This window comes from Callorhinchus milii, unplaced genomic scaffold, assembly GCF_018977255.1.
Source record: "Callorhinchus milii isolate IMCB2004 unplaced genomic scaffold, IMCB_Cmil_1.0 Scaffold2, whole genome shotgun sequence".
NCBI classification, from domain to species: domain Eukaryota; kingdom Metazoa; phylum Chordata; class Chondrichthyes; order Chimaeriformes; family Callorhinchidae; genus Callorhinchus; species Callorhinchus milii.
In genome coordinates, this window is record NW_024704743.1 from 83,789,284 (window position 1) to 83,805,279 (window position 15,996).

Genomic DNA, 15,996 nt, shown 5'->3' on the forward strand with positions numbered 1-15,996 from the left:
GGAACACCATTCATGATTCTCTCTTTGTCAGTGAGCTTGTTGATTCATTTAGTCCAGAGAAACTGCAAAGGAACATGATTAAACAATCGAAAAAACCCTGTGAAGTTGTATTCATTTCAGAATATACGAAGTGTCCCTCTCAATATCTCTTTTAAAATTATACCATCAAAAAGCACCGTCGAAAACGCTCAGCTTCCCATGTTGTGTAGTTGTTTGTAATGATGTACCCATTAAGAAATGATGTCACTGGTTGGGTGTTGCTAAGCTTAATTAACACTGGTAGACACAGAGCAGAATTTGATTTTCACATCATACAAAAATGTATTTCACCACACAACATAGAAAAGGGAGCTTTACAGTCTGTACATGTGGTATCATGTTCCACATTCTTTCCTCCACTTGCTACGTCATATAACGTTGAGGCAAGCTGGTAGGGAGAGGGACAGAGACAGTTTGCTATTCAGTCATCAGATGCAAATCCAGTAAACTCATGATATCTTGACCCTGGCTTAACTTGTCACTACCACTTAAGTCATCCTGTTGTCATCAATATCCTGGCTCAATTTTGATGCTCACAGTCACATAGCCTGCTAACATACACACACACCATTTAAATGACCAATAAAGAAGAGGGTGACCAGTAGTTGTGGAATCGTACCCCAGAGCAAGTCAACACTCTTATCATGTGTACAACAATTCCATTTGTTACAGTGCCCTTATCAATTAAAAACATCTCAATATACTTCACACAATGAATTATGTTGAATTGCAGTGTGTAATATTCTATTGGCAATGTTGCATTTCGTTTAAAAATTATATTTGAGCTTTCTTCCGGCCCTACCTCCAGGAATGAGACAGGAAGCAACAAAGGTACACAAAACACCGCAAATAAATCATGGAGCAAAACTCCATATAGCAACAGCATCTATACAATTATATATCGCCCTTTGTGTTGGATAACGTCTCTTTTGCAATGCTGTGATGGAGTTCGACACTGAGCAAGGGAGAAGGGGAGGTGACCATAGGAGCAGTCGAAGAGGTAGGTTTTCAAGTAGGATGTAAATACAGATAAAGAAGGAGCTGAGTTCTAGAGATTAGTGGTGATTGCTAACTCCGACTCACAGAGCCTGTGTGGAACCCGGTGGTTTGTTCGCCTCTCAACTGTACTTTAGTTGGATGTCCTTCTGACATGAAAGGCGCAATTCAAATGTAATTTGCTGTTGTTGTTTAGGCCTTTCACCCAGACTCTGATCATCTTTATTTTCCTCCATCTCCACAACATCGCCCTCTTCCATCAGTACCTCTGCACCCCCCACAGAGCCACAGGCTCCGCTGCCCTGTTCGACTGGCTCTATATCTCATAAGAAAAGATTTACAATCTCCTTCCACCGCTTCCAAAGCCTTTCTTCACCCTATGCTGTTGCCTCCCACACCTCTACTCCTGGCCACTCCTCTGATCCACCTACTGTAGCCTGCTTAATGTCTCAATCAGCCACTTTGCCCCAACTCTCTGGAGTTCTCTTCCGAAATCCATCTGCCTCTCACTCTCCCTCTTAACTTTCAAAACCTGCTTAAAGGCCTATTCCTGTGACCGTAACTTCAGTCACCTCCCCCTACACTCCCCACATCTCACTCCCAGCTCAGGTTTGCACTCAGTCTTTGAAACATTCTCCCAATGTGAAAGAAGCTGTATACTTGTAAATTGCTATTCATATCCAAACTACTAAGAAACAATAACTTATCAACACCAAGCTCTCCTCTTTACAGGAGTCCTGTAGCTCAGTGGTTAGAGCACTTGCTTTGCAAGTGAGAGACCTGAGTTCAATTCCAGGCAGAGCGAAACCTTGGGCAAGTTTCCTTACTCCACACGCCTAATAATAATCCCTCCAAAACAAAACAAAAATAAATTGGTCATTTTCAATCCACGACTGTTTGTGGGACACTGCTGTGCGCAATTGGCTGCCGCGTTCGCCCAGAAATATACAGTCAATTCACTTTACAGTATATTCTGTGACGCGCTTTGGGACGTCTATAAGACGTGAAAAGCGCTATATCAAATCCAAGGATTATTATTATATTATTATTATCTCTTACGCTGGGTGTATATGGATCTTCTAGTTTTTGCACCAGCACAGCTCTGTGAAAAATTCCGCGGAGAATTTGAGATGCAGCAGTTTATTTTAACTTACACGGCAGCAGCAATGATACTGCAGAGCATCATCAATCTTGTGTTTTGCTATGTGGAGAAGATTTATAAAACGGTTACATATAATAGAATGTTTAACCATGCATGCATACACACGTAGTGTAACTGGAAACATATTGTATGTGCTAGTGACACATTGAACATCTAGATGTGAGTGACTTGGATGTCCTATTTGACTAAAATACTAGTAGTAAATAAAAATATGTTTTCACAACCATAGACCAGTCCAATCTGTTTATTTGATGGAGTAAAAACTGTTTAAATCCCTTATGTCTTGCCTCACCCTATGACCTTCTAAAATCTTACTAACCCGCCTGCTCCCCCCACTCGGCAAGCACTGGTCTGCTTCATGTCCCCCGCCTGCCTGCCCCACAATCGGTAAGTGGGCCTTCAGCATATCTGCCCAACTCTCTGAAACTCCATCCTAGAGTCCCTTCGTCTGGCCCTTCCCTCACCTCCTTAAAAGTCCATCTCAAGATCTTCCTCTTGGAACAGGCCTTCCAATATATTCCCACCCCACCTCCCTTGGCCCCCACGCCCCAAATCCAACTCCTCGCTGGAGTCCAAACCCTCGACTGTCCAGTGCCTTGGGAAAATGTGAAAGGTGCTGTATAAAGGGAATTTGTTACTGCTGTCCAGCTTCATCATATCAAAGGCTGCTGAACAAGGTTTGAAGCCTCCTTAAACGTTTGTGTCTGGGTTGACAATGTGGATACACAGAAGGAGAATGTTTTATTACTTTCTTTCAAACACACCAGAGGTCATAAGGAAAACTATATTAAATACCCAAGTGACAATAAAAAAGCTTTTCTTTAGTGAAGATCAATGCTTCTTCTGTTTTTGCCCAAACAGCAGATCATCAAAAACAAGTGTTTCAACAGTCACTCGAGAGAGACTGTTCCATCATTTTGTGGTTAGACGAAACAAGGCAACCAGTATATTCATACTGTTATTCAGACAGCAGCATGTTACCATGTCTCTTGTCCCAGTGGTTAATTACCCTCTGGGTAAAGAAAAATATACTGGAATATACTGAAAAATGACAGTAAAGGTTCAGATGATCTCACCCGTCCAGTATACCCAGCCAACTGTATCCCCTCCACAATCACAGCATCAAACTGTGTTTTTTACAATGGGTCCAATGTTCTGGCCTTACCTACCCTCTCTGGTAACTCTGTTAATTATCCTCTGGGTAAAGAAAAACGTACTGGTGTCCATCCTGAAATTTCCCTTTGCAGATAGAAACATCTATTCGCTTGTTTTACAGTCTTGGTGCACCTGAAAGTATTGTTCTGGGTTTATTTAAACCTCTAATTTAAACCTCTTCTGCAAAAATTCACAGTCACTACGCCTAAAACCAATTCCTGTGAAGCAAATTGAGACATCCTCCCAATGTGAAAGGTATTGGGACGTCCTCCTGACGTGAAAGGCGCTTTATAAATGGAATCTTGTTGTTGTTGTTGTATTATATGAAATACAAGGGTTTTATTCTCTGTCTAATTGGAGGGCAGAGTCATCTCTTATCAACTATGTTACAATCTTTCCAGGAGGTGAATTGGCTGTGATGTTAACAATAATAACTGCTTTCATATGGATGAGCAGGTGGAAAAGGTATTAAGACAGTGCTATTATTGAAACATCAGCAAATTCTGCACTGAACAAGAATTAAAAAACAAACACACATCCTCATTAGACTCAGGTAAAGCACTATGCGGAATAGTTCAATAGCAGAAGTCACAAATAATAATATAATAATAATAATCCTTGCATTTGATAGAGAGCCTTATCACATCTTCGAGAAGTCTCAAAGCGCTTCACAGAATACACTGCAAAATGAATCAACAGTATGTTTAGTGGGCAAGCTATAATAATGCTTGAATTTGATGGAGCACCTTATCACTTCTAAACATCTCAAAGTGTTTCATAGAAAAGACTGTTTTTGTAAATGACTGTGTATTTGTCAGGAAATATACTGAAAGATAGCAGTGTAGTAAAGAAAAAAATAAATGGGATCAAGTTCCTAGTATTTCCGAAATGCTGTTATGTAATACCACAAACTGGCCCCCAATGTATTGGGGTTTAGTCATTTTTAAGCCTGAAAATAATGAAGTCAAGCTCCTGCACGCGAGGAAGCTCAGGAACATAATCCTGCTGTCAGTACATAAATACAATCTACGAGGATGAAATTTGGGCAAAAGTGATAAAGACATTGCACATGGTACCCAAGTTGGGTTTAAAGCCAGATCTGGAAGAAAATGATGCAAAGATAAAGTCCTAAAACTATCAAGAAGACGCAATAACAAATGCAAAAATTATTATTAGTGGAAGAGTAAAAAGTCAGTGCAGAAAATGCAGAGTGGAAGAGAATCACAGTGGTTCAATCAACAGTGAGGGAACAATAATAGGCTTAACAAATCAGGCAAGATTAGTTTGTGATGAAGACGTCAATTCTAAACCACGTTTTCTCTTTCAAACACTGGCTGATTTATTTTTTTAATCTTGGCTTCTTGCGTGCAGGCACACCAGCTCTGAACACTGAGACTGTTGTACTTAATTACGGGCAGATGGAAAGGAATGGGGAGGCGTATCAACAAACCTGATAAAGATCTAATCCACCTTCCCTCTGATAACCTCCAGTGCCCCCAAAATAGACCAAAACAATGATAGGTTAGACTTGGCAAAAATACATGGATTATTTTGTTTGTTTCACAAGCTCTCTATGGAGCTCAGCTACAGCCATGGTGTAAAGTAATTGCAACAACTATATAAACTATATAAATGTAAATTGTACTGTAACAATTTGCATGTATTCAGAACCCTTCACATAGAAGGAAGTCTCAAAGTGCTTTAGTAGCTGGGGCACGGGGGGGAAGGCGACCATAGGCACAGACAAAGAGATAGATCTGTCCACGCTCTACGCTCAGCAGAATCCAGCCTGCTGCATGTCCTGTGCCCCACCATCGGCGGTCTGGCCTTCAGCCTTTCTGCCCCCACCCATTGGAACTCCATCCCAACTTCCCTTGGCCTTACTCCCTCCCTTATAAAAATAATATAATAATTATCCTTGCATTTGATATAGCGCTTTTCACTTCTTCTCGACGTCTCAAAGCGCTTCACAGAATAGACTGTAAAGTGAATTGACCGTATATTCCCTTGCCTCCTTCAAGGCATGACTCAAGACCCTCCTCTCTGTCCATGCCTTCGGTCATTCTCTTACCCCTCCTTCCCAGCCCTCTACCCCTCCTGATCCCAAACCCCTGCTTGGGGCAAAAATCCCTGACAGTGGCTTGGGACATCCTCCCGACTTGAAAGGCACTATACAAATGTAATTTGTTGTTGTTGTTGTTGTTTTAAGGGGGAGTTAAAGACATATGGAGAGGTGCAAGACGGAGGGATTGAGGCAGGGAGTTCCAGAGGTTAGGGGTGTAGAATTGGAAGCTGAGCTGCCAATGGTGGCATTAGTACTGTGAAGAAAGCGCAGCAAAGCCTGAGATCTGAAGGGGAGACCAAGATCATGTAATTGTCTGTTGGCTGTATTCAATTGAGAGTTATGGCACATTTCCTTATCTCACGGACAGATTGTGTACACATTCATAGTGAGTGTTGATGCTTCACACAATTATTTACAATAGTAATGTTTACAATACAATTTACATTTATATGGCACCCTTCACATCGAGAAAATGTCTCAAAGTGCTTCACACTGCTGGCTGAGCACTGAAGTCACTATATAAATGCAAGTTGTTGTTGTTGTTCTGGAGTCGGGGGCTGGGAGCTGAATTGGATGAAGCAGTCAAACTGGTACATCTTGAGGCTGGTTTTGAACATGGGGAGGGAGGGAGTGAGTCGGTTGGACTCTGGCATGGGGTGTCAGAGAGCAAGGGTAGAATGGTTGATAGCTTGCTTGTTATAAGTGGGGTGAATAGGGAGGGAGACATGAAGTAGCCTTGGGTTCGCTGAACAAAGGGAGTGCTGGGTTGGTAGAGTTGTAGGAGGTCACAGAGCTAGGGTAGTTGAGGCCTTGGGGGGGATTTAAAGGTGAGATCAAGGATCTAGAATTCACTTTACATTTGTCCCGCAAATTCTACATTTCTGCAGTAAAATCCAACCTCTCACCCTACAGATAGATGCTTTCAATACCTAGAGAAATCAGTGCTAACCTGGCTCAGTTGGTGGCATTCTCATCTCTGGTTCAGAAGGTTGTGGGTTCAAGCCACATGTTGAGACTTTGAACTTATGGTCCAGGCTGACACTCCAGGGCAGTGCTGTGGGAGTTCTGTATTGCCATCCTTTGGATGGGATGTTCTGGAGATATACATTAAACATCCCATGGCATTTGAAAAGAGGAGGGAGTTTCTCCCAGTGTACTGCCAAAAATTCCCAGACAAATTGATCATTCACTTCATGGCTATTTGTGAGACACTGCTGAGTGCAAATTGGCTTCAGTATTCGCCTACAAATACACAATTATTACACTTTACAGTAAAACCTGAGAAGAGCTTTGAGAGGACGTCTGAAAACAAAATGATGTGGGGAAGATTTCTAATAATTTCCTACCTGTTGCATAAACATCTGGAGCCTGTGCTACCTATGATGGATGCAAAGTAAAGAAATGTTCGTATCTAACTTTGTTTGTGACAAACGTGACAGAGAGAAGCAGCTTATCGGCAAAATGTTGATTCCTCCTTTCAGATGGTGGCAGAAAATGATTCAGAGCATCAGATCATCATGGCTGATACTGTGAGCTAGCAATAAAGCCATCCATTCGAGACAGGCCTTAGTGAATCAATTTCATTTCCATCCATCAATGCCAAGCATAAATGTTTATGTTCTGCTATAACCTAACTTGTCAGAAGAAAGCATTCCTTGGCAGCAAGAGGAAGCTTTTAATGATATGACCTTATAGAAAACACAAAGTGAAGGAACACTGAGAATACTTTGTTTTTTATCAACAACAACAAAATTACATTTGTATAGCATCTTTCATGTCGTGAGGATGTCCCAAGGCACTGGACAGTCAGAGTTTCGGACCTGAGCTGGAGGTCGGGATTGGGGAGGGTGGAGGGCAGGGGGGGAAGCAGGTTGATTAAAGTCAATGTATTTATTGATTTATCAACAAATTATTTATCAATGTAACTTGGAACGAGATATCAAAGTCTGCAACCTTAATCTTTTTGTTCTGTTGTGACGTGGAGGAACTGACTTGAAGGTGGACATAAGCACTAATCTTGGCACAATTGAACTGTTACAATAATAATAATGAGAATCCTTACATTTAATATAATGTCTTTCACATTAGGAGGACATGTCAAAACACTTCAAGTTATATACTGCAAAGTGTAAGGACTGTAATTTGTATGCGAACACCTAAATGTCTATACAAAGTGCTAAATGGAAAGTTACCCATGATTCCAACTCTTTGAAATCTTTATATATTAGTTCTACTCCTTGTTGTCATATTGGCATTTGTAATTGGTAACACATAGGCCCCATGTCAATTAACATTAAAAACATTATGTGGAATTCTAAATGCACTGATCAATTCCTTGTGAACTATGAGGCTTTGCCACTGTATAAGTGAATTGCTCCCCTTGTGAAAATGTTAGTGTGCACATGTAACTGTGAAGATAATGAGTAATATTAACACCGAGCTGATTGCACGCAAATGCAAAAATTCTTATTATTATAAGTGCCAAGGATTCATGACATCCTGCTACATATTTAAAGGGAGGTGTGATCACACAATAAAAAGTTTACAAGATTTTTTAACTTTAAATTGTCTTTTTCATTAAAAGGCTGGGAATTGGGGGAAATTCCTTTGTTCTCCAGTATGTGTGTGTCATGGCATACAGTGAACAGAATGATGCACGACTATGTGTAAAGGGAAAAATGGCCAATGCCTTGCTTCATTTCCTTAACTGAGCATGTTAGTCACTTGATAAAAGCTCTGTGTGAGGAGTCCGTGGAGGTTTCTGGCAACAAGGCTACATAAATCACTTCCCCTCCCTCCACCACTGTCACCCTTGCTAGCCTTTAATACTCAGTTCAGGTTGTTTGGTAAACTCACTTTGATTGACTGACTTGTCATACCACCTGATGTAACCTTACCACATTCACACAATTTACCAAAGTGCAACAATCCCTGTGAAAAATAATACTCTTAAAAATAATACTCTTAAGTCTTAATGTATCCCCATCAAAATTATTACAAGATCACAAGATCGGTTTGGAATGAAGAAGGTCCTTCGCCCCATCTGATCTCATACTTCTGAAACACCTACCCTACCAGCCCCCATCACAGCATCAAGCTGGTCACCCATAGTTCCTCAAACCAGGAATGGTTTGACGATAGGTCAAAAAGACAATGCAAATTCATCTTTAATTATCCTCAGATTTGGGAGTAATCAATTTCCTCCCAGACTTTGCCACAATGGTTTGGTGCTAAGCCTCTTTTCAAGATTGTTCTTGATAATCCAAGACAATCCAAGATTGTCCACCATCAAGGATTCACACTACATGGTAGTGGACCTCAAATACTGTCTGACAGAAGCTGCTTTTCAGTATTACTGCACAGCCTTTTGCTGGAGTTAAGCCAATATCCTATCCTATTTTTAGCAGCTCAAAATCAGAGTTCTCTACAATTGAAGACAAAAAATGGAACACAGAAATCTTGGGAGCCAACCACTGTGCCGAAGGAGTGCGTGCGTGTGGTGGTGGGGGTGGGGGTGGGGGGGGTAATTGAAGAACTATGCTAATTAAGATACAGAATGAGGTTAGTAAACCCAGAATCAAACCCCCCAAATAAAAATTCCAAATTCCTCTTAAAAATATCTCTTTGGTATTGCCTTTGGCCTAAAAGTTACTTCCTGTTCAGTTATCCCCATTGCCTTTATGAAGTACTTTCAGCCATTCATCCTGTGTCAAAGGTGTTATTCTGGGAAGTGACTAATGTTGTTACAATAGATAGGTCAGTACTGTAGTAGTTTTCAATAACTTCCCTGCACCCCCCAAAATACAAAATAACAATCCTTGCATTTTGATAAAATGCCTTAGCCTGTTGATATGTCTCAAAGCACTTCATAGAGTTTTCTGTTTTGTGTTGTGACTGTATTTGTAGGAGAATGTAGCAGCTACAATTTTGCACAAAGAAATGTCCCACAAACTCGCCTCTCTTTTCAAATTGTGCTGTGGGATCTTTAACGTCCACCTGAACAGGCAGACAAGACTTCGATTTCACAGTTCATCTGAAGAACAGCACTTTTCCCCACAACACTGGACTGGAGAGTGTCTGCCTGGAATCAGATTATGAGCTCAAATGTGGATCTTGAACGCACAATCTTTTGACTCAAGAGTGCTACAAACTGAGCCAAGCTGATACCTGATGATCTTCAATAGCTCCCTTCCCTTCCCTCAACAAATAAAATGCTCAATTACTCCCCAAATCAAATAAAAACCTTGACTGACAGCTGGCAATATCATGGTGGAGTTAATACAGCACCGCCCCCCCCCCCCACCCACTATCACTAGATGTGCTGAGATATACATTCATCAGCCTCTGTGAAAGGAATTTACCTTCAGGAGCTCCGGCCCTACCTAGTGATTCACACACAAGCCCAGGTAATTCGCTCGTCAGCTACTTTCCAGCTACCTTTAAGGAATTTCAGCAGAAAAGAGCAACGAAAAGGGAGTGGAGGAGGAGAGAAAGAAAGGCTGAGCTTGCACATCTACAACCACTGGGGGGGGGGAGACAGGGAAGAGAAAGCCCCTGTTCTGAGCAATGTTTGTGTATGTATGGAATGTGGAGTGGGGAGTGGAGGGGACGGGGGGGGTCCCTGAGCAGAGCACAGGTGCTGGCTCTGGTGTGAAAGGACAAGGGATGGTCTTTGGAGAGAAAAGCGGTGAAGTGAGTGAAGCGAGTGAGCAGAAGTTTGTGGTTCACTCCGCACGACAAAGCGCCATATCAAACCCGGAAGCCGAATCAGAAAGGCAGATTATATTTTAACCCCCAAACCCAAAGGGCTTTCCCTGGACACAACGATAAATAACACAGAGAGGCTGCTCCAACAGCGGCAGTGAGCAGCCAACCTCTCGGGGGCAGACAGGGTCACCCTGTACCGTCTTGTGTCTGAGGTTTGTTTTCAGTGCCTTCAGATTGTGCCATGTCCAGCTCACAAGCACATCACAAACACACACACACACCCACTGACACACACACCCACTGACACACACACACCACACACACACACCACACACAGCACACACACACACACACACACACACACACACACACCCACTGACACACACATCACAAACATGCACACACACACACCACACACACACACCACACACTGACACACACCACACACACACACACACCCACTGACACACACACACACCACACCCACTGACACACACACTGACACACACACACACACCACAAACACACACACTGACACACACACACACACCACACACACACACCACAAACACACCCACTGACACACACCACACACCACACCACAAACACACCCACTGACACACACACACACACCACAAATACACACACACACCACACACACACACACCACACACACACACCCACTGACACACACACACACACACCCACTGACACACACACACACACCACACACACACACCACAAACACACCCACTGACACACACCACACACACACACCACAAACACACCCACTGACACACACACACACACCACAAACACACACACACACCACACACACACACACACACCCACTGACACACACATCACAAACACACACACACACACCCACTGACACACACACCACAAACACACACACTGACACACACACATACACACACACCACAAACACACACACACACCACAAACACACACACCACAAACACACCCCACTGACACACACACACACCACACACACCACACACACCACAAACACACCACAAACACACCCACTGACACACACACACACACACCACACACACACCACACACACACACACACACACACACACCACACACTGAAACACACACACACACACCACAAACACACACACTGACACACACACACCACACACACACACACACCACACACACACACACACACACTGACACACACACACACACCACACACACACACACACACTGACACACACACACCACACACACCACAAACACACACACACACACACACACACCACACACACACACACACACACCACAAACACACCCACTGACACACACACACACCACAAACACACCCACTGACACACACACACCAAACACACACACACACCACAAACACAGACACACACACACACCACAAACACACACACACACACCACAAACACACCCACTGACACACACACACACCACACACCACAAACACACCCACTGACACACACACACACCACAAACACACCCACTGACACACACACACCAAACACACACACACACACCACAAACACACCCACTGACACACACACACACCACAAACACACACACAATGACACACACACACACCACAAACACACACACACACTGACACACACACACCACACACACCACAAACACACACACTGACACACACACACACCACACACACACACACACACTGACACACACACACCACAAACACACCCACTGACACACACACACACACCACAAACACACCCACTGACACACACACACACACCCACTGACACACACACCACAAACGCACACCCACTGACACACACACACACCCACTGACACACACACCCACTGACACACACACACCACACACCCATTGACACACACACACACACACCCACTGACAAACACACCCACTGACACACACACACACACACCCATTGACACACACACACACACACCCACTGACAAACACACCCACTGACACACACACACACCCACTGACAAACACACCCACTGACACACACACACACACACCCATTGACACACACACACACACACCCACTGACAAACACACACCACAAACACACACCCACTGACACACACACACACACTGACACACACACACCAAAAACACACACCCACTGACACACACACACACACCCACTGACACACAAACACACACCCATTGACACACACACACAGACACACAGACACACACCACACACACTGACACACACACACACTGACACACGCACACACACACACCCACTGACACACGCACACACCCACTGACACACACACACACCCACTGACACACACACACACACTGACACACACTGACACACACACACACACACTGACACACACACACGCACTGACACACACACACACTGACACACACACCACACACACACACGCACTGACACACACACACACACACTGACACACACACACACACTGACACACACACACACACACACACCCACTGACACACACACACACACACCCATTGACACACACACACACACACCCACTGACAAACACACACCACAAACACACACCCACTGACACACACACACCACACACACACACACACACACTGACACACACACACCAAAAACACACACCCACTGACACACACAAACACACACCCACTGACACACGATACAGTAACGCAACATCTGGTTTCAGTGTCAGCGCGAGCGATCGCCACAGAGCCTTTCGCCCAAACCCCCACCACCCGCTCCCCCCTCCCGCCCCCACCCCGCACCCCCCCACCACCCGCTCCCCGCGCCCCCCCCCGCCCCCCCCACCCCCACCAACACAGGTCAGATCGGAAAACGTCCACAATACAATGTACTATCGTTCCTCCTCCACCGAAAAAAATAACAACTACACTCGGAGATCAGAGGAGGAACCGCTGCTCAAGAGACAACATCCAACAGAGGAACCGATTCCCTCTCAACCCCCTCCCTCTCACTCCCTCCCTCCCTCCCTCTCCCTCCCCTCTCCCCCTCTCCCTCACTCTCCCTCTCTCCCCCCCTCTCCCTCTCCCCCTCTCCCTCTTTGTGCCGCTGCACAGGAGAGGGAGAAGCCGCGGTGCGGTGCGGTGCGGTCTCTTCCCCATTGCATTGCCAAAGGATGTTGAAATGGGTGAATTTCCTTACTCACACGTTCTGAGCCGTGAGTGGATGCATCAAACACCTCGAGACGCCTCGTGTTCGATTTCAGTTGATTTGCAGAGGTTATCCCCCGGTAATAGGTGGGGGGGGAGGAGGAGGAGGGGGGGGGGGGGATAGTCTGTCCGTGGAGTGGAAGATCGGTTGGTTCCACTACAGTAGTTTCATTTGCTGGTGTGCAATGCTCCACCGCTTCCTGTTTTTATCAAAGGTACTGTAGTGTGAGAGAGATGGGTGGGGATGGCTATTAATGCACCACAGCCAATGGGTGAAGAAGACAGCGAACAGCTTTGCAACCTCTGCCAAACTTCTCTTTGCTCCATCGGTTGCCTTTTGCATCCACTCTGCGACTCCCGACGACGTGTCGGGACAATTTTCCCGGAAAGCAGCCTTTGCCAAGGGTTTCGGGGGACTGACCTGACACTGCGGTGGTCCGAAGCAGCTCTCACGCCGTCCGCTTCTTGCTTTGAGAATGGAACGGGAAGAACGTTTGAATGTTAAAGAATAATAACGTTAATAATAATGTTAACGAACAACTTCCGCGTGTATGCGGATGACACCCAACTCTTATCTTTCGGCCTCCACTCTCAACTCCAGGACCACTGCTGTCCTGACAGACTGACTGTCGGACATCAAGTCCAGGATGAGGGCAAACTTCCTACAGTTGAATGTGAACAAGACTGAGGCCCTCCTGATTGGCTCACACCAGCGCCTCAGCACCTCAGGCTCTGGCAGCATCAACCTCCACGGTTGCACACTTCAACTCACCGCCAGTCAGGAACGTAGGCGTCTTGTTCGACCCTCAACTGTCCTTTTCTTCCCCACATTCAAGCCATGACCCGCTCTGCCTTCCCTCACCTCCGTAACATCGTCCGACTCCGCCACTACCTCAGGCCGTTGAAACTCTTGTTCATGCCTTCATCACCTCCAGGCTCGACTATGCCAACACCCTACTTGTTGGCCTTCCCAACTCCTCCCTCCACAGGCTGCAAATAATCCAGAACTCTGCAGCCCGTGTCCTCTCCCGCACCAAACTTCGTGACCCCATCTCCCCCACTCTCGCCCGACTCCACTGGCTCCCTATCCTTCAGAGGATCCAGTTCAAGATCCTGGTCCTCACATACAAAGCCCTCCATAGTCTCAACCCACCCTACCTCTGAGACCTCCTAATCCCCTACCAACCCGCCTGTTCCTTCCGCTCAGCCGGCTCCGGCCTGCTCTACGTCCCCCGACCCACCCGCCCCACCATTGGTGGGAGAGCCTTTAGCCACTCTGCCCTCAACCTCTGGAATTCCATCCCCCAGTTACTCCGCCTCACCCCCTCCTTAGCCTCCTTCAAGACCCGCCTCAAGACCCTCCTCTTCGACCATGTCATCGGCCACCCCCCCTTCCCCTCCCCTCCCTTACACCCCCAATCCCAGCTCGGGTCTGAAATGCTGTACTCTATCCAGTGCCTTGGGACGTCCTTCCAACATGAAAGGCGCTAAAAAATGTAATCTTGTTGTTGTAATAATAATAGATAATAATCATAATCCCGGCATTTGATACAGCACCTATAATAATCCTAATAATCCTCGCATTTGATAAAGCACCTTATTATGTGTTTGAGATGTCTCAAAGTGCTTCACACTGCCCCCACTCTAAAACTCCATCCCATGGTCCCTTCGCCTCGCTTCCTCCTTTGCCTCCATCAAGGCCGGTCTCAAGACACTTCTCTTCGACCATGCCTTTGGTCTCCCTCACACCTCTCGGCCTTCCCTCACCTCCACACCACTCCTCCCCCATTCTCGGGCTCCAACACCTGACTGTTCAGCGCTTTGGGACGTCCACCTGACGTGAAAGGTGCTCTATAAGTATCATTTTGTTGTTGTTGTTCACAGAATATATTGCAAAGTGTAGTGCGTGTGCATTTTACAGGTGAATGTCCATTTGACGCACATTCCGCTCCCTCAAAATGCAAACCCGGATGCTCAAGCGTGCAGTTTGCATAAATCCGGCCTCACAATCCACCGCCAGCTGGGGCTCAAGCATCTCTGCACCTATCGCCTCTCCCTCTCGCAGGCCAAAACTGTCTTTTACTTAAAAAAATTGCGGAAGCTAAAAACAACTCAAAGGCACTGTTCTCCACCATCCATCACCTCCTTCCCGCACCGCCCCAAGCTGCCTCCATCCTCACCTCCGATGCCAAGTGTGAAGAGGTTCTCGACTTCTTTGTGTCAAAGATCAAAAACATCCGCTTGTCTGCATCCTCCTCTCCTATGTTCCCTTCCGCACCCTCCAGACCATCTATACCAACCCCTCCTTCGCCACGGCCCCTACCACCCCCCCACCCCCACTCCTTTGACCCAATTACTCCCCCCTCCCTCTCAACTACCATCTCCCAGATGAAGCCCACCACCTGCTGCCTTGACCCCCTCCCCATCTAGTTTCTGGTCACTCAACTCCTCTTCCTCTCCCACTGCTGGCCGACACAGTCAACCAGTTGCTCTCCTCAGGCTCTATTCCTCTCCCCCTGAAAATCGTTGGCATCACTCCCCTCATTAAAAGAAACACTCTTGACCTTTCCAACCTTAGAAATTACTGTTCCATTTCCAACCTGCCCTTCCTTGACAAAGCTCTGGAACGCATTGTCGCTAACCAGCTTTTCTCTCGCCTCTCCCTTCACTCCCTCCTGAAACCCCTCCA

At 45.7% G+C, this 15,996-nt stretch overlaps 1 protein-coding gene across 1 annotated transcript in view; it reads right to left on the reverse strand.

The window, feature by feature from the left end:
• The window catches only part of mbpb (myelin basic protein b), a 107,635-nt gene extending 94,291 nt beyond the window's left edge, over positions 1-13,344 (reverse strand). The window contains exon 1 of the mRNA XM_042332587.1: positions 13,306-13,344. Within this exon, the coding sequence (XP_042188521.1) occupies positions 13,306-13,329 (24 nt within the window). The 5' untranslated portion in view covers positions 13,330-13,344. The remainder of the gene's footprint in view (positions 1-13,305) is intronic.
• Positions 13,345-15,996: the final 2,652 nt, after the last annotated feature.